Source organism: Callithrix jacchus, chromosome 17, assembly GCF_049354715.1.
Source record: "Callithrix jacchus isolate 240 chromosome 17, calJac240_pri, whole genome shotgun sequence".
NCBI lineage: Eukaryota > Metazoa > Chordata > Mammalia > Primates > Cebidae > Callithrix > Callithrix jacchus.
This window is the reverse complement of record NC_133518.1, coordinates 33891491-33916167: the sequence shown is the minus strand read 5'-3', so window position 1 is coordinate 33916167 and position 24677 is coordinate 33891491. Positions and strand designations below refer to the sequence as shown.

Genomic DNA, 24677 nt, shown 5'->3' with positions numbered 1-24677 from the left:
TGACTTTTTCTTTAATTTCCTTGGTTTTTGAAAATCGATTCATACTGTGTTTGCTAGGTCCCTCCTGTGGGACATGTAGCAAGGGGATACTTCAATGTTTCTGAGACAATTTGGATATATTAGCCCAAAGTCTGTATTGGAGTTTGAGATTATGAAGTAAAGTAAGGGTATCTATAATCTTGTTTCTGGACATAGGCCTGGTTCATGTATTACTAATAGCAAAGTTGATAGAACCAAACTCACTTTTTCTTTGGGAGATAGGTTGACTCAATTGACTTCTCTTGACCTCAGGGTCTGTAAAATGGGGAGGCTTGGTTTAGTCACAGAAATTCAAATGAGAATTCCCTCAATTTTTATGATTTTTCAAAATATATTCTCAAAGAGAGAAGGCGCTCACGGGAAAGAGTGTCACATCTTTGAAGAAATTAAAATGCGTTAAGATTACTCATAAGCCTTTCTCAGTCCTGAAATGAACTCTTTAATCTGAATTCTCATTTTTTTGGCATGAGACATTGGGCAAATGTATTATTACCAAGGCTTACCTTGGCCTTCTAGTGGTTTCTCCATGGCATGTGAATTTTTCCTCCCTTTGGCTTCTCTGCATTGGTGTGGACCTGGGGACAGTGTTTCCTCCCAGTGTTGGTAGGCATAGTATTTGTGTTATGATCTCATTTTTCTCGATCACTAATCTCAGACTTATCTATTTCTTCTTCAGGGAAAATGGACATATACAGGGCATCATAGTCCTTAATAGTACACTAACTCATTATTACAAAAGAAAGACAAGCGGGGATCTAATTGCAACATAGCTCAAGGTGATCTCTCTTGAATGCCCATGTTGGTGTTTTTCATGTCGCTGAACACACAACAAGAATTATAGTAAAACCTCTGGCCCAAATCTTACAGTTTCATCTCTGTACACAAGTCATTCTAATTGTGGCTCAACATTCAGTAGCTGAGAATTTGTGCTAAGTATAATTATTACAAACCCCTTAATAGTCAGTTCTTTGACAAGATTGGTATCATCGGGTCCCTGTGCTTGAATTACTGTGTTTAATCTGTCGTTTGAAATGATTTGTATCTATCAGGTTGGCTTTATGTGAAAAACACTTACCTTTCTCTGGTATGAGAACTTCATTTGATTAAAGGTAAGGGGGATGGTTTGGAGATTGAGTCTGGAGATAAGGCTGCATCTCTGACTATTGCCCTCTTATTGATACTCCTTCCTATGCTGGGCAACTTAATCTGTCTCCTTGCTTTGTAAATCTTGCTTGTGTGAGAGGCAGTGTCCAGCTGTGACAAGACTAGTGACTGGGGTCAGGTAAACTCCAATTTGGAGCACATCCATTTAGTAGCTTTTTTACTTTGGATAAGGCATTTCTTCTTCTGAAAATGAGCATGGGAATGCCCGCCATGTAGGGATGTAAAGCTTAAATGAGTTAATCTACTCAGGGTAAATATATACAGAGTAATTTCACAGTGTTTGGAACTTGGTTGGCATTTGAGGGAACAGGAGCACTTTGTCTTTTGTCAGAAGGTTAAGGGAGAGCAAGTGAATGAATGGGGAAGTCTCTATGCATGGTAGAGTTGGAATGATACGCCTCAACTCAGAAGTTAAGATACATCCGTAATTTTGGTTGCTTTTAGAAAGCTCCTGGTTTCCTGTTAGTGACAAACTGATGATCACTTGAAACACATTTTATAGTCTTTTTTGAAATTTATTTCTCCTCTAATGGAGGAAATTTGGACTTCTTTATTCTAGATTATCTGAAATTGTGGGAGTCTATAAAAGCTGAGGTTAGCATATATGAGGAGAGGAGGAGGTTGTCTCAGTAGAGTTATTGTGTTCAGGTTAAAGCTTCGTTCACTCATAGTTTGGGCATTTTTGCACTTAGGAAACTCAGTTGTACAGTTAAATAGAATAAAAAGACAAAGATTTAAAGACTAGTGACATGATATGTATATATGATATAAAGTCAGTACATAAAGCTAATATTAAAAATCCCCAAAGTTATAAAAGCCTTCAGAAATACATTAGATATAGTTGCTTAAGATGGACACCAGTAAGTAAAGTCATATACAAACATCTAACATTTAAACTGAAGCTCAAAAATAAAGGTGGATATTCTGTTGTTATGCCTCAGGATGTTATATTTGTCAGTTTGAGTTGTATTACAAGAGTGGCAAAAGTTCACATGCTGAGGAAGTTATATAATTTTTTTTAAAAGAACTGATTTACCTCTTTAGTTCTTAAATGTAGTTTCCTTTCTCTTTCATATTATCTTGCTGCTTCTTTCTCTTTTTTTTTTTTTTTTTTTTTGAGACGGAGTTTCGGTCTTGTTACCCAGGCTGGAGTGCAATGGCGCGATCTCGGCTCACCGCAACCTCCGCCTCCTGGGTTCAGGCAATTCTCCTGCCTCAGCCTCCCGAGTAGCTGGGATTACAGGCACGCGCCACCATGCCCAGCTAATTTTTGTATTTTTAGTAGAGACAGGGTTTCACCATGTTGACCAGGATGGTCTCGATCTGTTGACCTCGTGATCCACCCGCCTCGGCCTCCCAAAGTGCTGGGATTACAGGCTTGAGCCACCGCGCCCGGCTGCTTCTTTCTCTTTTATCACTCCTCCCAATTGTCTCAACTTCCATTCCTGCCATTTTCTCTTAGTGTCCCCATCTCTCATTTTCTCCCTGCTTCCTTTCTTCCCCATCTTATTTTTTTTCTATGAGGACTTCATAATTGGATGAGAACAGAGGCAAGGAAGCAGAAACCCAGGTTATGTGGATATCCAAAATATTGGTGCACCCAATTTCTGACCAACACTGGGTTCTGTGTGGTTACACCCAACCATTTGATTTTCATTTCTTTGTTTGCTATTTCACATGGAGCATATTCACTGTGCACATCATAGCATAGGAACTGTTCTACATGCTCATAGAAATCCCTGGGAAAAGCCTAGCTAATGTAAAAGCTGTTTTGATTTTCCATGGAATTTTTTTGAGACAGGGTCTTGCTCTGTCATCTAGGCTGGAGTGCAGTGGTGGTTTTTTTTTTTTTTGTTTTTTGTAGAGTTGAAGTTTCACCGTGTTGCCCAGGCTGGTCTCAAACTCCTGGGCTCAGGCAATCCACCCGCCTTGGCCTCCCAAAGTACTGGGATTATAGGTGTGAGCCACTGCATCTGTCCCCATGGAACTCTTTTAAACTGACTTGTCCATTATGGGAAGATAAGAGTTGCTTCTACGTCCTCACTTCCCATTCACAAACTGGAGCTCACCCCCCCACCTCCTCCTCAGAGTTACCATTGACCTTATAGTTGTAGATTCATCACTTTTGACCACTTCAGAGTGTATGATTCTGTTGACCCTCACTTCCTGGTAAACACTAGACTTCCTGTTTCTCCTTTTAATTCACTAATACTATCTGCTCCCCCCAATTCCAAGGCATTATCCCCTGCTCCTTGTCTTCTGTGTTTTGACCATGAGACTTGTGCAGTATGACCTCTGGGGTTCTCATTTCATTCCTTTTTCTCTCCCTGTCTCAAAAAAGATTACTCCCTCTGCCTCTAATCTAGTCCCATTTTTGGAGCCTAGGTCCATGTTTTCGCCCGGCTGTGGGCTCTTTAATCCTAGCTCTCTCACTGATGCCTCAGGTGGAACATACCCCAAATCTGTTTCTGTGATGATGACCTAGGAAATCATTCAACTAATAATCCTGAAAAAAGTCAGCCCTCAATTGGAGAAGGGGATGGTGGCATTTTGGGTCACATTGCTAATATATCTTACATATTAACCATATATTTCACACAGAGTCCTCCATGTTCAGTGGTCTTGGACTCTGAACTTAAAACCCCTCTTCCTGAGAATATCTAGAAGGTCCATGTCAGTTGTTTTCCCCATGGCTCTTTCCTGCATAGATGGAAGACCTCTTTAATTGACCATTGGCCTTACTGGCTCTTCCTTCAGTCTAGAGTCATCCTGTAGTTGGTCAATGATTTTCCTAATGCACACTCTGGAACATGTGGTTCTTCACCTTAGAAACCTTCAGTGACTCATTAGTGAAGATTAGATGCCCCAATACAGTGCTTGGCTCTACAGTCTTGCGTGTCTGTCCCAAATGTATTTCCTATGCCATGTACTGCAGGCTCAGGTCCCCTGCAACCCTCACGTTCCAACCACAGCACAGTTCCACTCCTACCTGAGCCTGCCTTGAAACTGCTAATTCTGCTGCAGGGTTTCCTTTTGAATGTTCTGTTTTTTTCAAGTTCCAGTTCAAATTTCCATCTCCTGTGAGCCCTTCTTCATTTTCTCCATGTGGAATTAATTGCCTGTTCCTTTAAACTTCGGTGGTGTGTCTCTCACACCTCTTATCATGTCTCCTGTCATTATAATCTGTGTTCCTTACCAGTGTTCACCTTCTAGAGAGGCAAAAGGCCCTGTACCCAAGTTGATGAAGGAATGACTGGCTAAATGAACAAATGAATTCATTCTTGGGGATTTTACTCCCCCTGAGCTCTCAAGTGCTGGAGGGACCCCTGAAGTAATCATAGGCGCCACAATGGCACCATTCATACCCCTAAGGTTATTAAAGCCCATTCGTGTTGAGACTTCTCTCTTCCCCTCTAAGAAGGCTTCTCTTTATTCTCCGTAAGTGGGGCCTTTGAGGAAGTTTTCTCAGTCTGACTGACATGACAGAGAGGTTGTGACCAGAGCAGTTGAGTTGCTGGTCTTGAGATCACCTGCCTGGGTTTCAGTCCCAGCTCTGCCCCATTTGTTGGTGAGTGATGTGCACCATGGGCAAGGTGTATGTTTGCTTTGTGCTTCAGTTTGTTCCTATTTTTAACTAGAGAGCCATATAGTATCTATCTCATAAGATTGTAGTAAGAATTAGAAAGATCATGATCTTTGTAAAGAGCCTGGCACACCGCAGGCATTCAGGAAATGAGTGTGAGCTGCCTGGGTAGGGTCCTGGGAGGTTCTTGTTAGCCTCTAGGTCAGGGCTTATTACCTATTACCTGGCAGCATCTGGGCTGGTTACTACCCACGCAGAAATGTATTGTTTTTGTGGGGTCAGGGAGCATGGGGGTGGCTATGGACGTTTTATAAATAACACGAAATATGGCATCGGAGACTAGAATTGTGACTTCTCTTGAGAACATTAGATCTGAGGTTGTAAATACAGTGGTTAAGAATATGGGCTTAGAAGCCACAGTTTGAATTAGTCCCATTCCTGCAGATTGCAAGCTCTGTGACCTCATGCAAGTTACTTAGCCTCTCTGTTTCTCAACTTCTTGATCTCTAAAATGAAGATAATAAGCATTTTATAGCCTGCCAGGGATTGTTAAAAGAGATAGAGGTGTTGCTTTTGTTTTTTTGATGGATCTAGAAATGCTTTTTTTTTTTTTTAAAGATAAAGTCTCACTGTGTCACCCATGCTGGAAGCGCAGTGCCTGATTTCGGCTCACTGTAACCTCTGCCTCCCAGGTTCAAGCAATTCTCCTGCCTCACCCTCCCAAGTAGCTGGGACTACAGGCATGTGCCATTACACCTGGCTAGTTTTTTATATTTTTAGTAGAGCCAGGGTTTCACCATGTTAGCCAGGATGGTCTCCATCTCCTGACCTCATGATCCACGTGCCTTGGCCTCCCAAAGTACTGGGATTACAGGAGTGAGCCATTGTGCCCTGCCAGGAATCTGTATTTTAAGAATCCCTCCAGCTGACTCGGGTAGCCACTAAAATTTGCATACTAATATAGCTCGTGTGTTCTCTATTCATATTACCTACATTTGGTTTCTATGCAAAATTTAAAATACTGAGATGTGTTTCTAGGCACTTCAAATGATTTGTAAATTCTGCACTTTGCTTGGTAGGGCTACTGTCTTCTAAGTATGTGTTTTCTTAAATAATAGATAATACTTGCTTTGGGTTTTTTTTTTGCTCTGGATAGTCTGTTAAGATCCATGTGAACTTTGATCTCTTAACTTGCTGGAGGAATACAGTTGATGCTGGGGTAAGGGTTAAGTATTTTTAGGAAAAAGATCTTGGAAAGTTATGAAAGGAAAAGCTTTTAAATGGGTATGGAATATATGAAATAATGGGATTAATAAGATTGAATAATTATTCTTGTAGTTTATGATGTAATGACTTTATCTGCCTTCTGGCTTCCATGACTTGAGAATCTCACTGTTCTCTGCCTCATCCTTCCCCTTTACAGGGATTCTCCTTGGTTTCTCAAGAATTTTTCTGGGTGTGGGAACTGCATTTCCTTATGCCCCCAGGTTTTCCTTCAGGTTATTGGGAAGATCTTACCCTATTTATTTGTACAAATAATTACACTTTAACATTTGACAGAAGCCTTTGTATTCCAAGCTCACATATTCTGTCAGTCAAAGCTGCTATTTTCTTTTATTCTTTTTGGTGTATCATTTATGGCTATATTGTGGCATCTCATTTTTAAAAATACTTTGGACCTGAGTATTGATGATTGCTGGTTTTGGAAGTTCTTCATTTTTTGAATGTTATTTTAGGATATCTCTAATTTATCTCTTCACCAAGTTCTTGATAAAATAGATTATTTTATTCTACAGATCAGGCACTCTGCCTTTGAGTGGAATATTATAATGGAATGAAGTATTTGTATTTATGGAAGACAGATTTACTCTTTGAATTTTATCTTGAAAGGTGTTTTTAAAAATTGTGTACTTCAGGTGTACCCACATTAAATAGAGATTGAAAATGTCATCAGAGGCAAAATACATAGGTTATACCTTGTATTTAACCTTGTTAAATACCCTGGTTATTTAGCAAGGGTAGCTTGGATGCAGTTACTTACAAGATTATAGTCTACTTGTAATTGTGTATTGTACTCAGTTGAGATAATACAGATTTAGTGACATCCCTAACAGTGATGATTATTTAATTCCTTTATTGGAAAGAATGAAGATCAGACATCAAGAGTACTTTCTAAAGAAGAGTTTTCATGATTGCTGAATGCTATAGTTACAAATTTTACTTAACCATTATCAACAGTGCATAACTAAAGGATTTCATTAATAGCTTTAAAACTTTGGATGTGGTTATTCCATGATCCTGTTGTTTTTATGATCATTCACTAGTGAACCCAAGAGCACCACAATTTTCAGGCCCTACATACATGTTATAGGGGAGCGGCTGGAGAGAGCCTGAGCTTTCATTTCAAGAACTTTATATTGTCTTTGGATAATAAAAACATCAATGAGAATTGGCTCCCCTTTTGCTTCTCTAGTACATGAAATAAACCAAATGGGCTTTATTTTATCAAACATTTATTGATTGCACAATGAAACAGTCTCTGCTTTCAATAATAAACATAGGTTATTAAAAGAGTAGATACAAATGTCAGGAAGTAATTACAATGCAATGTGATAAGTTTAACAATATAGTTTTGACAACATAGAGAGGAGGGAGTGATTGGGTTTCAGGTGATGGTGGGATGTTGCCCAGGTAAGATTTTTTGGACTATGTGATGGCAACATAGGATTTCACAGTGGATAAGAGGCTTCTGAGTGTACCAGAGGGAAATATACATGTGTGGGGGCAAAAATGGAGCATGGCATATTCTGACAGTTAGAAATTTATATAAGAGTGTAAAGTTCAAGAGATGGGTAAGTAGTTAGGAGGCGAGGCCAGAAAGGTAGTCAAGTTATGGGGCCTTTGAGGCCATGGAAGAAAATGTGGGCTTCACCTTATGATGGTTGTGTTGGAGCTCGTGGCATATTTACAGAGCTTGACTACTCCTTTGTGTATTTTCTCTGGAAGTTATAGACTCTTTTTTTTTTTTTGAAGATATAGACTCTTATCCATCATTTCAGAAAGTTACATTTTATTTTTTGAATCACAAAAGATGCAAGAAAAAATACCATGTTAAATAAGTATAAGCAGATCATCATCCTTTGACAAATCTCCCAGTATGGATGTTACTGATTACGGGTCAGCAATTACATCTTTGTATGTATCAAGAATAGCAATTCTATTTAAAACATCTGTAGACCATGGACTATAGGGTGTATTGTGGGAGATACCAAGAAAACCTGGCATGTCTGCCTCTCAAGAAGCTTTAACATTTTTAGGGGGTGCTAACTAGAAAAGGGGAATCTGCGTTGAGAACCCTATCACACACCCAAACAGAAAAAATAATTATTTTTAACTGGAGGGAGGGGCAGGGGTGTAGGGGTTGTGGCCCAGGGAGGCTTTGGTGAGTAGGTGGCATGTTTAACCATCATCAGAGTATTTGCTGGACAGAAGGAGAATTCCAAAGAATAGTAACATAGCATTCTCATACTTGAATTATATACACTTAAGATATAAGAAAAGTGGCTTAATAATGACGCTTGTGCCTGCGATAGTGTATTGTTGTAATGTGAAAGAAGCTGTTTGTAATGGTAAGGAGAAAATTCTTTACCCAGGATTTCAGAGGTCTTGCTGACCCACTTCAGTTCCTCAGACTCTTCAAATCTGCCCTTTCATTCCCCTGGCTGCAGTTTTCAACAATGAACTTCAGGAGTTGGCCTTTTTTTTTTTTTTTTTTTTTAATCAGCACATATCTACATTTAAGGGGCACAAAAGCAGTAGTGTTGTGTGAATTGTGTGAAAGAATGTGAGAAGGTGTTTGGAGGCGGGGTTTGCAGGGATATACATTTCTCTTTAATCTTTTCCAGTGTTAGTGAATGCTCTTGAAATAGTGACCTCTAGTGGCCATTTGTATCCTGTTTCTTTTTCTTAGTAATGGTTCATTCAGCTTTTGAATACATCTATGTGGAGTTAAAATTTATATAATCTTTTCTGTATACCAGGATGATAAAATGCAAGAGGGCATTTGCCCCAATCTTTTTTATTGGTTAAATTTGATTTCCACATTATCTACTGAAGCCTCAGCAATAAATATAAGTTAACCATATATACAGTTGTCAGCCTAAGGTTATATTGTCTGTCTGACTGCTCTGATTCTCTTGGCTTGATGCTATGGTCTTTCTCCCTCGAATACATGGTAGCCTTTCTGTGAACTTTTTACATAAGAATATGTATATTAAGGGATCCATACAAATGTTAGTTGCTGCCAAAAAGAGAGTTGTTTCTTTAGCAATAAACAGTTGATTTTGCATTCTGCAGTCAGTCTTATTGTTGGTTTGACTGTGAGTATATGGAACCCTGGCAAAATGAAATGGAGCAAAACACACAAAGAAGACAGCCACGACAACAAATACTTTGCCTTCCAGCTTTTTGTTGTGTTTTCTGTCCTTACTTTTGGACTTTCTATAAGAATCGTATACTTTTTTTGCAATAACCACATAAAACACAAGCATTAGGACAAAAACAGTCCAGAAAATAAACTGGGATATGTTATTTACCATTTGATGCCATTTCAGCCCCAGAGGCCCCTTTAAGGCGGCACACTTTTTCACAGACGATGGTGTTGCTTCCTTGTTGCTCAAGATCATATTTGGCAGAGAGACGAGGAACAAAGAACACCAGGTGAAGATTGAGACAGTTTTTGCAAAAACAGTTTTTTTAAGGAAGACATTTCTCAAAGGTCTGTTGATCTTGAGGAATCTGTCAAAGGCTATGAGACCTAACAGCACGATGCCCACATACATGGTCTCATAAAATATCACCGAAGAGAAACGACACACGAAACCTCTGAGCTGCCAGGATGCCAGGTGTGAGTCAGAGAGGATTTTGAAAGGAAGCATCAGTGTCATTATCAAGTCGGCCACCAAAGTGTTTTTGAGGTAGATGATGAAGGTGGAGGAGCTGGGGATGTGAACAAACACCCGCAGAGCCAAAGTGTTCAGCAGGACACCAGTGAAGAAAACCACTGTGTAGAGAGCTGGGAATACCAGCTGTACTATCCGAGTGTCTCTGGGGCACCGCTCAGACCCATTGAAGCCTTGCATCACTGTGGTGTTCATTGTTTCCAGTGTCACCTGTTACAAATAGACATTTATACAAACAAAGGAAAACAAAAAGCTCTTCATGATTTGCAAATGCTATTTTTTAAAAACAGACTTTAGGTTCATAGCCTATTAACATCCTGCATTTATCCAACACTTCCAATAGATGTGTTGAGAAGGAAAATACTGTTTCTGGCTAGAATTTTTAAAGCATACAATATATTTTTGGTACTTTTAACAGCACCATTACTTTCACATCCTTGTGAAACCCAAAGAGCAGGTTCTACCTCATCCACAGGTGCTACTGTTAGCCATGGAAGAAAACTCTGTTTAAGAGACAATAATACATAATTGTTCCTAGTACATCAGATTGCTGTAAATTATGTAATTCCTTATGCTCATAAACTATGGTTTGAAGATTACTGACTTTAAAGCACTATTTTTCCCCTTAAGCATATTCTACCTTTTATATAAGCAAGCACACATAATACAAAATTAAAATTCACCTTCGGGAAGATACTCAGTTCTCGGTGTCGTCTTCTTGCAGCAGTCATTAGTTCAGCCCACAAAAGACAGCGTGAAGCAAGTGTTCTGCTTTCTTATAGTGGATTTCCTTCCTGATTTTTACTTTTGTAATGTGACCCTAATTACTTTTGTAATTAGAACCTCTTCGTATTCAAACCTTTGGGGGATTCGCTAATACGCTCTTTTAGTTCAAACTTTTATACTGTAAATCTGTGACTTGAATAAAGAAGCTTATTTGGAATTATCTTTAAATTTTCTCATCATAACTTTCTTGAAGTTTATCTTCTTGATCCGCATGTTCAGTGAACTTTTTGAGTGCCTCATGTATATAGTGGGAGATAGAAAGATGAAGAAAGTAGGAGAATTACAAACAAGTAGGTGAATAAGACTTTATCTAAAATTGGAAAGAATCTTCTTCTGCATCCTTGTAAACTGGATTTTTCAGTGATTTGTGTTCAGGGGGACGATATGTTTATTTTTGTAGATATTTGTCGTAGTCTTCTGGTTTTGGGATCTGAGAGTTAACATGATGTTTTCTAACAGGTGAAGACTATTGGACTGGGGTTTTTGGAGTTAGAATCTGAGTTCCACCAATTAATTGAAAGTAGATTATAGACAAATGATTAAACAGCTCTGTGTCTCAATTTCCTCATCTGTGTAATGGGTTCAAAAATAGAATCTATCTCACCCTGTTATTAAGAATGAATTGATTGCCTGGAGTAGTGCTTGACATATAGGAAGTATTAAAAAATGTTAGCCACTCATTTCCATGGGAGTGATTGCAAATCCAGATATTATGCTCTTTCACTTGTTAGAGAGGCATTTTTGGAAATCTTTTCTGTATTTGGTGTATTTTGAGTGCAAAAGACTTAAGGAATTTCATCAATCAACATTGGGCCAATATCTATAATTTTTTTTTCTTTAACTCTCCTCAAGTTTAAAAATATGTAATGCTGCTTTTGCATAGAGAAAGTTGTTGTCCATGGCAGACATCTGCTTGCCAGGTAGGCATAGGAAAAGCAGAAATTGGGAGATCTTTTGGAGGATGTGGAATTCTCCATGGTGAGTTTCATTTCATGTTTTGTGCCACAGTGTTACCATAGAGTTAGACAAGACTGTAGTGTTGGTTGATCATGAAGTTTTTGGGTGACTTGGCTTTGGATTCTGAGAGTAAAAACTTAATGCCCCTGGATATTTTAAAATATGAGGCAATACGATGTCTGATAGTTTTGATTAGACTACCCAATGATGGCACAGTTTGAAAAATTTATCTTTGATAAATAAATTAATCCTTGGGAGTATAGATTTAAGATTTCATTAATGTAATGGAACATACATGTATAACTTACAAACATATATCTTTTTGTTTGCTCAGCAGAGGAAAAAAGAACCCTTTATTTCTTAAGTAAAGAAATTTAATCTATAAAATTAATGGTAGATTTCTCTGTAGCCCCAAATTTGTATTCTAAAGGAAGATCTAGAATAGTTTTCCTTTAAACAAGAGAAATTCTGTGCAGGATAATTTCATAATCTGAAAACTGGAAATCACTTTTGGTCAGATTTCAAAACACTACGGTGTGGGAAACTTTCCAAAGAGGAACTAACTTAGGGTGCCTGTCTCTAGAGTTTTGAAAATATTTTCTTTTAAATGTGGTAGATGTCAAAGTGTTTGACCATAGTAAATATCCAATAGATCATTCATTTCTATATGTTCCTGCTTCTTATGTGTTAGCTGATTTTTCCTTACTTCATAGCAGTACTAGTGCCTGCTAGGGAGGCGTTTTGCCCTTGAGGGCATAGCGGAGAAGCTGCTCAGCAGAATGGTTAGAAGCCAGAGTGCCTGCGCTCATTTCCTTTTTCCAATTCTTTATCTTCTTGTGACCTTAGGCAAGCTGCTTATGCTCACTATGAAATGGTTGCCTTACTTTAAAAAAAAAAAATAGTATTCGCTTTACAGTGTTGTTAAAAGAATAAAATGAATGAACATTCAACAGTGCTTAGACTAATGTCTGTCATGTGGTAGGTATCATGTAAGTTTTTTATTAAATGAAGTTGAAAGAAAATTGGAATGTTGTGCATACATATGGTGATGTCTCACAAAAGGAGAGAAGAATCAAAGAAGGTACAGTGAAAGATCCCAGAAGTTAGGAGCCTATCAAGTGGGAATAAACTAAACATTTAAAATCCTATGGGACTCTAAGAAAATGTAGTTAAAATCAGTAAAGTCACACCAACTATACTGTTTTAAGTGATTATTTGATCCTTGCAACAGTCCCCAGGGATTGGTCCTATTTTTAGAGTTGAGAAAAATTGAAATGCAGAAGTTAAGCCATTTTGCCAAAATCATGCAACCCAAACCTGCTGCAAAGTCACAGTCTGTCTGGTTTCAGAGCCCATGGTTGGAACCTGCCTCACTCTCCTGCCTCCCACTAAACCATAGATAAGGTGACAGTGGAATGGTTTGCCAAATTCTGGAGTTTTTGAGCTGGAAGTTCCTGATGTCTGAGAAGGGAACAATCAGTCCCAAAGTTTAACGGACTTTTGAAACTTTCTGCCCAGGTAAATTGGATCAAAGTAGTGTGATCAGAAAGGAACCAAAGAAGGTAAAATGAAAGGTCACAGAAATCAGTCTCTAGCCATAGGAATAAACTGCTATTTCCGTTTGTCATCTCCTTTGGGATTTCTCAGTTGGATCAAAATTGACAGTCCAGTGCCCAGTACCAATAAATAATATATGAAAAGATGAGGAAGTATTTGCCTTCATTTGGGATGAAAATTGAAGTGGGAACTCCTGTACTTCTTTATTCATAGAAAAGACTTTTACTTCCCATCAAAGTATACCACGGTGCTTTCTCAGATTATGTGAAAATTCCGTACAAGACTAAAAGTGATAATAAGCTGAAATAAGTTATACTTTTTATTAATAAATGGAACAATCTGCTTTTTCTAAATAATATCAATATTAGAAAATCTCTACGTGTAACTAGAAATAGGCAATAAATTCACTGCTATTTGAAATGTTTACTATTTCACATTTTTATTATAAAAGGAAATCATCTGCTTGAAAATTGAAATACAAACATAGTAGACAGTGAAAGTTAATATTCTTACATGTACATACCAATGTGTATGTGTACAAATATATTTACATTTATTTATATATTGGATTTTTGTTTCATTCCATGTTAGTACATATAGACTGACCTGATTTTTTTTTTTAACTTTATTTTAGGTTCAGGGGTACATGTGTTGATTTGCTATGTAGGTAGATTGTGTTGTAGGAGTTTAGTGTACAGATTATTTTGTCACCCAAGTAATAAGCATAGTACTGGATAGGCAGCTTTTCAATCCTTACCCTTCTCCCACCCACCACCCTCAGTGTAGGCCCCGGTGTCTGTTGTTTCTTTCTTTGTGTCCATATGAATTCAGTGTTTAGCTCCTGCTTATAGGTGACAACGTGGTATTTGGTTTCCTGTTCTTATGTTAGTTTGCTTAGAATAATGGCCTCAAGCTTTATCCATGTTGTTGCAAAGGACATGATCTCTTTCTTTTGCATGGCTGCATAGTATTCCATGGTGTGTATGTACCACATTTTCTTTATCCAGTCTACCAATCATGGGAATGTAGGCTGATTCCATGTCTTTGCTGTTGTGAATAATGCTGTGATGAACGTACACATGCATGTGTTTCTGTGTTAGGCCAATGTCTGTTCCTTTATGTATATACCCAAACATGTGATGACTGGGTCAGACGGTAATTCTGTTTTAAGTCCTTTGAGAAAAGCCAGACTGCTTTCCACAGTGGCTGAACTGATTCACTTTCCTACCAGTAGTGTGTAAGTGTTCCCTTCTCTCCACAACCTCACCAGTATTTGTTATTTTTTAACTTTAAAGAATAGCCATTCTTACTGGTGTGAGATGGCATCTCATTGTGGTGTTGATCTGTATTTCTCTAGTGACATGCCAATCAAATTTAAAATCAGTTATGCTAATTTACCATAGTTAAGCTGCTACTGATGTGTGTGTAGTTTGTTTGCAATAGTAGTTTTTCTCTATTAAAAACAATGCTATAGGCCGGGTGTGGTGGCTCACACCTATAATCCCAGCACTTTGGGAGGCCAATGTGGGTGGTCACAAGGTCAGGAGATTGAGACCATCCTGGCCAACATAGTATAACCCTGTGTACTAAAAATACAAAAATTAGCTGGGCATGGTGGCACACACCTATAGTCCTAGCTACTTGGGAGGCTGAGGCAGGAGAATCAATTGAACCCTGGAGCTGGAGGTTGCAGTGAGCTGAGATTGTGCCCCTGCACTCCAGCCTGGTAGAAGAGCAAGACTCCTTCTCAAAAAAAAAAAAGACCAAACAAACAAAAAAGGTCAGGTGCGGTGACTCACACCTATAATCCCAGCACTTTGGGAGGATGAGGCAGGTGAATCACAAGGTCAGGAGTTCAAGACAAGCCTGGCCAAGATGGTGAAACCCCATTTCTACTAAAAATACAAAAATTAGCCAGGCATGGTGGTGGGTGCCTGTAATCCTAGCTACTCAGGAGGCTGAGGTAGAGAATTGCTTGAACCCTGGAGGCAGATGTGGCAGTGAGTCAAGATCGTGCCACTTCACTCCAGTCTGGGCCACAGAGTGAGACTTCATATCAAAAAAAAAAAAAAAAAAAAAAAGAAAGAAAGAAAAAGCCACAAAAACCTTTTAATTTGTAAACCTATAGGTGAAAAAGCCATGCCATATAAATACACATTTATTTGCTTATTGATGATGTTATATGTTCTTTCATATTTTTTTGCCATTTGTATTTCTCCTGGAAATTGCTTTTTCATGCTCTTGCCCCATTAAAAGAAAAATAGGCGATTTCTTACCACCTGTTGATTATTAAGTATGTTTACACATCTTTAGTTCCCTCTGGCAGCATTGTAATCACACCTTTGTTGGCAATGAACAGTGATCAGCTGTTTTCAGTGCAAAGTGGCTGACATACCTAGATACAAAAAGAGGGTTAGTTTTTTTTTTAAAGTACTAGTCCAGGGAGAGGGATATTTATTTATTTATTTATTTATTCATTCATTCATTTAGAGACGGAGTCTCACTATGTCGCCCGGGCTGGAGTGCAATGACATGATCTCGCCTCACTGTAACCTCCGGGCTCAGGCAATATTCCTGCCTCAGCCTCCCGAGTAGCTGGGACCACAGGTGTCCGCCACCATGCCCAGCTAATTTTTATACTTTTAGTAGAGACAGGACTTCACCACGTTGGCCAGGCTGGTCTCAAACTCCTGGCGTCAGGTGATCCACCTTCCTTGGCCTCCCAAAGTGTTGGGATTACAGGCGTGAACCACTGTGCCAGGCCCCCAGTCATAGGACTTCACCACGTTGGCCAGGCTGGTCTCAAACTCCTGGCGTCAGGTGATCCACCTTCCTTGGCCTCCCAAAGTGTTGGGATTACAGGCATGAGCCACTGTGCCAGGCTCCCAGTCGTTGTCGTCGTTGTCTTCTTTTTCTTCTTCCTTCCTTCTTTCTTCTTCCTTCCTTCTTTCTTCTTTCTTCCTTCTTGTTCCTTCTTCTTCTTCTTTCTCCTCCTCCTCCTCTTCCTCTGTCTTCTGTCTTCCTTCTTTTCTTCTTTCTTCATTTTTTTAAAGAACCAGTTAGAAAATACTTAGGTTTTGTGAGCCATGCAGTCTCCATCATAGCAACTCAGCTCTGTCATAGCATGAAAGGAGCCATGGATAAAACCCAAATAGTTTTGTTCTAATAAAACCTTATTTATGGACATTGCAACTTGAATTTCATATAAATTTTATTTGGCATGAAATTTTATTCTTTTGATTTTTTTTCTTTACAAACATTTGAAAAGGGGTACACCTGTTATTTGATACAAGTATATGATGTGTAATGATCAAATCAGGGTAATTGGGAGTCCCTCACTGAAGGCATTCTTTTCTTTCTGTTAGGAACCACTCTTTTGAGTTACTTTGAAATATACAATACATAATTTTAAACTGTAGTCATCCTGCTGTGCTAGTCAACAGTAGATCTTACTCCTTCTCGCTAACTGTATTTTTGTACTCATTTACCAGCCACTCTTTATTCCCTCTTTCCCCATGACTCTCTGGTAACCATCATTCTACTCCCATAAATATGTACAATTATTATGTATCCATAACAGTTAAAAACAAAAAAAAAAAATGAAAACAAAACATTCCTAAATCTCAAGCTGTACAAAAATAGGCAGTGGGCTGGGAATTGGTCTGTGGGCTATAGTTTGCCAACACCCTGCTTTAGACCTTTAGTGTAAGAAACCACTGAGAAAAACTGCCAGTAACTAATACCTTTAGGACTTGTAAGCCACTGAGGCTATGGGCAAGACTACATTTTATTGTCTCATCTTTTGAACTCTTCACATCTGGACCTGAGTCTACATTAAAAGGCTTCATCCTCTCTTTTGGAAATTGTCATGTCAGTGACAAAGATTTTTGGGGTAGTTTGTGTCCACTCTGCAGTCTGCCAACATCTGCCCTTCATGACACTGTGAAGTAGTCAGTTTCAATGCATGCTCTAACACTGACTTAGATGGGTGAAGGGACAAGTCTGCCTTTCATTTTTGTTACATGCAAAATAAGAAGGTTAGATTAGTTGATCTTTAGATTATCTTTCTACCTCAAATATCCTGGTATCCCTATAGAACATACAAATTTATGCATATGATTTTAGAGTGAACTGTATTAGTCTACATAACAAAAATTGCTACTGCTATTTATCCCAGCGGTATATAGGGTATATACTATATGAACTGTCTCTGTCACTTCATTGACACTCAGTGCTTACTTTTAGTGGTGCTGGAGAAGGAAATGTGGCTGCTTGGAAGTAAATACCACTTAGGGGTTAAATGAGTTCAGCTTCGTACTGAAATAGAACTCAGCAGAGGTTGTAGCGGATTTGGAGAAAAGTGATTATTATTAAAGTTCAGTGAGCTTTATACAACAGTATACCCTTTTATTTCTTCTGGCATTATATTTAGGTATTGATCTCTGTTTCTCCTTCTGTTTGAGAATCACCTCTGAGGATCATATAAGATTGAGATAAGTGATGTAAACTTCCACATGTATTATATGTTTTGTTTACATTAAAATAGCAAATATGCCTTGTGTAGAATTAGACTGCATGTTGTAAGTCTGACCTGTTACATTTGAACTTACTGAAATGACATGTCATCTTCAGAAGAGACTTTGCACAATAACATGTAATAAAAGTGTTGGCATTAATTCTTTCTTAAATGGATTTGATGTACTTGTATATGGTGAGTCATGGTATCTAATATCTTTGAACAAAGAAATTACAACAAAGAGTGATTTAGAGTTTAATGTAAATTTTGTATACACATCAATATAAACAAGTAATTGCAAACAGTTCAGTCACTTTCTTCTAAGTAGTTACGTTGTGCAATTTCGTAATCATATTTAATTTTTTTCACTAAGGTAAAATGTTCATTAACCCAATTAGCAGCTATTTTCTCGAAGCTAGTTAATAAAGGTAAGTGTCAGTGATGGTATTATTGAAGTTGTAAAAAATTAGTGAAGCCAGTTTCTCTAGAATTAAGGAAATATTTCTCTCTTTTTTAGTGTTAAAATGTCATAAAAGTAACTCTCCTTATTTCAATGACTAATATTTCTTATCTTTATTGTAAAGATCTTCTTTAAATATCTTCTTAATAAACATTAAGTCCAATCAAATACAGTTTCAATTAATTTAAATCCCTTAGGTTTTTGTTAAGAATTAAAAGTTAATAGTTACTATTCTTTATGTATCCCACTTACTTAAATTTTTATAAGTATCCCAGTAGGTCATGATTTGGTTAGGGGACTAGAATATATATACATTTTATGTAATCATTTTTGGTACCAAGATTATATTCAGTTGACCATTCTTCCTTAGTTGATTATGAAAAAATAAAATTATGAGTATTAATGTATTTAAAAAATTACAGGAGATATTATATGATTACTCATTTTGGCAAAACTCTTCAAAACATGAATACTGTGTAGTTTTGCATGCCGCATGATGATTGGATGCCGTTTGTTTTGCTACTGTACAGCTACAGGTTAGATTATTTTTCTGTATTTTAAGATAGCTTTTCATACTGGAATGGTAAATGAAAATTGCTTTTGTAATCTTCTGTTACTTGTTTTAAGAGTCATTGTAATTAACTCAGTTGCTTCTTTGTCAGTTAATATTCTTACATAGCGCTTTGCTTTAATGAGTTCTGAACACCAAGAGATTGAAATACTTTCTCAGTTAATTTGTTTACATTGGAGTCTCTTCATTTAGGTCACCACCATGCTGTTTTTTTTCCCTGTTCTGGGATAGAGATGCTGCTGTATTGGGGCATTTCAGCATACTTATCAAGGAATTTCTGAAGGACTTGCAAAGAAAAAAATAGATGAAGGGATCCAGGCATGCATTTAAGGAAGTTAACCACAGAGTGCTCTCTTTCACATAGAAGAGAGTATTTTCAGCGGCGCAGTCAAAGACATCCCGGGTTTGGCTCAGGGTGTAAGGAATTCGGGCAAAATGGAAAGGAACAAAACAGATAAAGAATACAGCAATGATAATGAAAACTTTAACGTTCACCTTTTTCCTGGGCACTTTTCCTACACCCCTTGTTCTTACATATGACCGGTATAGTTCGTTTGTGATGAGTGTATAACACACAATGACAATTAAGAAATTAATCCAGAAAATGACTTGACAGATGTAATTGACTATTTCATGCCAGACTAGACCAAACTCTGATTTAAGGAAAGAGCATTTCTTCACATTCTTGTCTCTCGGCTGCCTGTTGGTCAGAATCATGTTAGGCAAAGAGAGTAAGAACATGAATGCCCAGATGACAACAGAGAGAATCTTAGCCCCCAAGAGATTTTTGGGGTTGGATGTTTTAAATGGCCTGGTGGTCTTCTGGTAGCGATCAATGGTTATCAATCCTAGGAATGAAATACTGATATACATTGTAAAATAAAATATGACAGAGGTAACTTGACACACAAAGGTTCTCAGTGGTCCTGTTCCCAGTTTGGCATCACTAAGAATTTTGAAGGGAAAAGTCAAAATCATAAGAAGATCAGAAATGACTGTGTTCTTAAGAAAAATAATAAAGTTTGATTTACTCCGGATTTGAAAGAAAATCCTCATCGCCAGGCTATTTGTGATGAGTCCAACAAAAAAAAGGATGGTGTAGAGCAGTGGGAAGAGGACCTGGGTGATTTTGTAATCTCTGGTGCACAGACTGGTGTTCCCAGGCACAGAGGTGAGGTTGTCGATGGCTTGCATTTCTTCTTTGTTACCTAGATAACAAGAGAGAGGATGGTTATTTTCAGCCTGAGGTAGTTATTTTTTGTTATCTCTGTGTGTAACTTTTTGGACATGGCCTCCTCTAAAAGTTGAGGTTTTTCATCTTCATTGTAGTAGTTAGTAGGAACACAGAAAACTTAACCCTAAAATATTTCATTGCAGCAAATATTGCATCTCTGCTGAAGAGAAATGATCTGAAGTACAATATGTGAAGTTATGGATGCTTTGTATTTTTTATTTGTTGAATGCTTGCCTCTTAAAGTGCGTTTTGACTTATAGCTTACTCATATTTATATGCAAAAGCTAGAAGAGAAATAATGGGGTTGTGCTTTACTCTTCTTCATCTTCCCCTCCATGCCTTTTAGCTTTTTGGTTTCTATTAACATTCACTTTTCCCCCACCATACTTATTCCTGAGCTTCTTTTACTGTAGTACCATCAAAGCATTTGAGAGAGAAATGATAGATAATTGCCTGTTAGAATCCTAAAGTAATAAAAAGGGGGAAGAAATTGGTATAAATTACTCTTGGGAAACTTATTAAATGAATAAAAGATTGAATCAGTAAAAAAACAAACAAACAAAAAAATCCTGAACCTTTTTTCTTTATATTTGGAAGATATTCCTTTTTCTGTATGGCTCAGTCAGTCATTCAAAAATTGGCCTCACAGAGATTCATTAGTCTCCTTCAAATATTTTAACCTATGTATATCTTATTTCTAACTTTGCTCGGTGTATTTGAAGTTGCTGCATACATTTTCTTGAATATCATTCAGTATAAATTTGAAAATAGTAAAAACATAAGAGACAGAGAAATGGCTTGTGTATATACGGTCATGAATTGGCATTCCTCATAACAGGGCATACTTGCTAGATTTATGGAGTGTGTAATGGCAGCTAAAATAAAATATAGGTTATTACCACAATAGGCAGCTATAAAGAAAACTAACAAGTGACTCGAATATGCTGTATGGCATCTACATCTTAGAAATTTGAAGTGACATTTGTAATCTTTTTATTTCATTAGCGATAAATGAAATTGGTTTCATGTAAAATATTCTTAATCAGGATATATTGAAAGTACAAATAACACATTTAAAAAAAACTTTCATGTAAAATATATTTAGACAAATGAATGTAGTGCTTACATTCCCCAAAATGTCCGCAGAATACTTCTCTGTCTTTGATTATGGAAAGAAAATAATAAGAATCATGTTGTCACAGTATGGCTTTAATTTTCAACGCCTCTCCACCTACTTAGTGCTTTAAAATAATACTAAACAAAACCTAATGTTTTATAATACAAGATCACTGACTTTAACCTTCCTTGCTACAGCTGCATGGTCTTAGTTCATCCCTCACTGTTTTGGAAATTCAATTTTGTGAATATACATTTTGCATAGTATTACGTTATTTAACAAGTATTCTTAACATTGACAAAAAAGTTCAGCTCCCTTTATCTGTATTCAAATCTCATTTTATACTTGAGGCAAAGTAACTAAGACCATTTGTATTTTATTCCTACGGTTTGTATAATTTTTCTTAAGAGCTTAACTAATGATTGTCTCTGACATCATTAATTAGACTTGTATTTTAATTTTTATTCCAAATACATGCTTGCATTGATAGTTATTAAAGTTTACAATTTTAAGAGAAACTTGGAAAAATGTACACATACATCAGAGGGTAAATATGTATATTCATCAAGTACTTATAGAAATAACATTACCTGATACTGTGTTGATTCTGGAGGATTTGAATGTATCCAGTAAAATAGTAGTTATTGCAGCCTGCAGAGTGACATCCGGTATTTTCCTTTTAATGTCTTAGTTTAGTTGCCAAACCTCTTTGTGATAGAGAATTTCCTGAGTTTTCATCAGTAACGTCTTGAGTGTTCTAGAGAGAAATAGGAGGAGAGAAAGAGAGGGCTTCACAATCAGAGATTGTCTTCATAGCTGGACTCAAAGCTATGCAGAGACTGAATTTCTGTCAGCCCTCTTTTAGGACTTCTGCTTTTATTTCCTGGAAATGTGGGATGAGGGTGGCTGAGAAGTCACCTTTTAAAAAGCAATTTAAAATCTTGCAGCTTTTTACTGAAACCTTCCATAGATGATTTATAACTTCGAGTTATGGTTATTTTCTATGCAAATGATAAATCCAACTTGAGATCAAGCCTTGGAAGTCTGCTTCCTGGAGAAGATTTTAAGCTTGCTTTCTTGGGTGGTTAATTTATCTGAAATATATTGTGTACAACACTGGGTGATGTATTTTCTTTTAACAAGTAATTGTGTTAACTCAAAATGCCTGATGGTTAAGGATGTTAAGTCTCTGGCCCTTTGTTTTTGCCTTGGTTAATAATGTCATTATTTTAAATCTGTGTTTGATTAACTCCTTTGTAGATGAAACAGTCTCCTTCTATTATAAATTAGCAAATTCCAAAATTACATTAGAAAAGCAGTTGTAGCCATTGCCAGGCTTATTATATACAGTGTCCTTCATGCATTTCTTGAATAGAATTTAAATATAAACAAACAATATTTGTTTCTTTACCTAACTTTGAGTTTTGGGGAAAATATAACATTAAGGCTTCCTTGTATCACAATTACATATAGTTCTTTAACTTTGAAACCAAAAGGGCAAACGATAATGTTAGGGGTGAGATTGAAGGGCAAAGTGTTTTGCTGCTTTAACTCTATGTAAATATTGCTTTGCAGAAACTCACACCCCTGGTATCTCAAACTGCAGTGTCCTTCTGTTATCAGCAGAAATCATTTGGGTTGGTGCCTTTGCTGTGAACACGTTTTGGTTATTTCTATTTTGAGTATTTGTGTATCTCTTTACATGTTAAATATCTTCAGTGGTTTTCAAAGTGCAGAGCAGCAGCTCAGCATCACTTGGGAACTTGCTAGAAATGTACATTTTTGGGCATCAGCCTAGCTGAGTGAATCAAAAACTCTGGGGTACCCACCTCGCATCTATATTTTAGTGAGCTTTCCGTTGATGCTCAAATGTGAGGACACTCAAATGTGAGGACCACTGATTTAAATGAACATAAGAATTTTATTGCTATTTAGAACTTGAAATGAAGTTATTAATTTCAGTCATTTCAGACATAATCCCCACCTGTTGGTCATCTTTGAGGAATTAGTTTGATATTAAACTCTTGGAAACAATTGTATTGTTATTTTTAAATATGACTGTTGTAAACAGACCTTAATTAGCCTTCCTTATTTGTTGTAAACTCAAAATTATACTTTTAAAAAGAGCTTTTATGCCGTATATACTTCAGATAATAATTGTCAGTGTTTAATTTCTTATACTGTCATGAATTAAGTCAATTTATTATCTCAACTATTCTCTGAAATAGTGTATCATCCTCATTCTCTGGATGAAGGGAACCGAGGAGCAGAGCAGTGAAGTTAAATGGAGACTCCATTCTGACCTGTGCTGTCTAGTTCTAGAATCTATATTTGTGAATTTTTATACCTGAGAATCTTCCCTGTCACACCCTCTCCTCATTCCTCTCCCATTAAGAGGCCCAGGAGTGAGAGGTGAATTTCATGTGTGGGAGGGCTATACCTCTTTCAATAAAATAAAGACCATTCTTGACTTTACAACAAATTGTAAATGCTAAAGCATATTTTTGATGCTTTTTCTAAGACCATCAGATGAAACGAGGCTTATACAAGAAAATCATGATTATTTTCAACAAATCTACCTGCCATATTAAAGGAAAACTAATTTAAGATACTTAAATCATACTACCTTATTGAGAATTTATGTTTCCAAACCTCTAGAAGGGCTATCAGTAGGGATTTGAGGGATAAAAGAAGGGCTTCAGTTCTTGATCTAAATTAACTTGATCTTTTCTCTGATTTTTAACTCACAACCACATACCTATTTACGAACCACCTCTGATAACAGCTTTTCATTGGAGGAAGGCTGCCAGTTAGGCCACTTAATCCTGAACGTGACTAAAATCTTTAAGTGAAAAGGATCTCGGGTTATGGAAGCATATTTTCATATGAATAGAAGCAGAGCAAGTTATATATACTTTAATCTCTCATTTGTAGCTAATATCAACACATACATTTTGTAGTTGTTTGTGTTACTGTTGGGAGCATAGCTAACTTTGGTTGATTGGGTTATTTTGTATGATTGAGATGAGTTAGAAAAATGAACAGAATTTTTTCTCTTAAGTGGTTTCATTGGTTTGTTTATTTTACCAAATCTACTAAAGGTAGTAGTCTGCTCATATGAAAAACGTTTGCTTAAATGGGTTTATTCTGAACCCTGTAGTCTTTTGGAACTGGGCAGGGGAGTAGAGATATAATTATGACGTTTGATTAGCTCTTAGGGTGCTTTAGTTCCAGTGGTTTGTGGTTCTAAATGTGGTCATTTTGACATTAATGGATATTTTGTTTGAGGGCATGTGTTTTAAAGCAGCGCATAGTTATGTCTGCTACCTTGGCTTTATCCATCGGAATATAGAAATTTAGGTTAGATATACAACAGGTTCCAAAAATAACGAGTCCTGGGCATTCAGGTATTTTGCAAAAAAGAATGCTGTCTTTTGTGACCCAGTTATCTGACATCCCAGTCTGGAGTATTTTGCTTGTAAGTAGAGGACAAGTGTATATATAAATATTAGTCATACTGTGGACTATAAGCTGTGTAGAACAAAGATTTCATATACAAATCTAGTTAAATCGGCCTCCCATTTTCTTGATTTACAGAAAATATACTCCACTTTATGTATAATTAATAATGATTTTAAAAAAAAAGAAACCTCTTAATGTCTTCATTCGTGTCACAGTTTCCTCATCCATGTGCACACCCATTCTTCCTCCCCAGCTCAGAGGCTTATTGCT

The 24677-nt window shown here is 37.1% G+C and overlaps 3 protein-coding genes across 11 annotated transcripts in view; 1 reads left to right on the top strand and 2 right to left on the bottom strand.

Moving 5' to 3' along the window:
* The window catches only part of MED12L (mediator complex subunit 12L), a 365084-nt gene that overhangs the window by 249550 nt on the left and 90857 nt on the right, over positions 1 to 24677 (top strand). The gene's annotated exons all lie outside the window — the stretch shown is intronic.
* On the bottom strand, positions 7283 to 10498 carry P2RY13 (purinergic receptor P2Y13). The gene is made up of 2 exons (XM_002759488.6): positions 10431 to 10498; positions 7283 to 9957 (listed from the first exon to the last, which is right to left on the bottom strand). Exons 1-2 carry the CDS (start codon positions 10476 to 10478, stop codon positions 8941 to 8943), a joined length of 1065 nt encoding a protein of 354 aa, XP_002759534.3. The 5' UTR covers positions 10479 to 10498; the 3' UTR covers positions 7283 to 8940.
* P2RY12 (purinergic receptor P2Y12) overlaps positions 17806 to 24677 on the bottom strand; it is a 48139-nt gene continuing 41267 nt past the window's right edge. The window contains exons 2-3 of one of the 2 annotated variants that reach the window (XR_013528538.1): positions 21536 to 21702; positions 17806 to 19802 (exon numbers count right to left, since the gene is read on the bottom strand). Coding sequence is in view for 1 of the 2 variants with exons in the window: in XM_035277950.3 (XP_035133841.1) it covers positions 18763 to 19788 (1026 nt within the window). In the remaining variant the exon portion in view is untranslated. Of the gene's footprint in view, positions 19803 to 21535; positions 21764 to 24677 lie in introns of those variants that run through there. The other variant, XM_035277950.3, reaches the window with a different exon arrangement.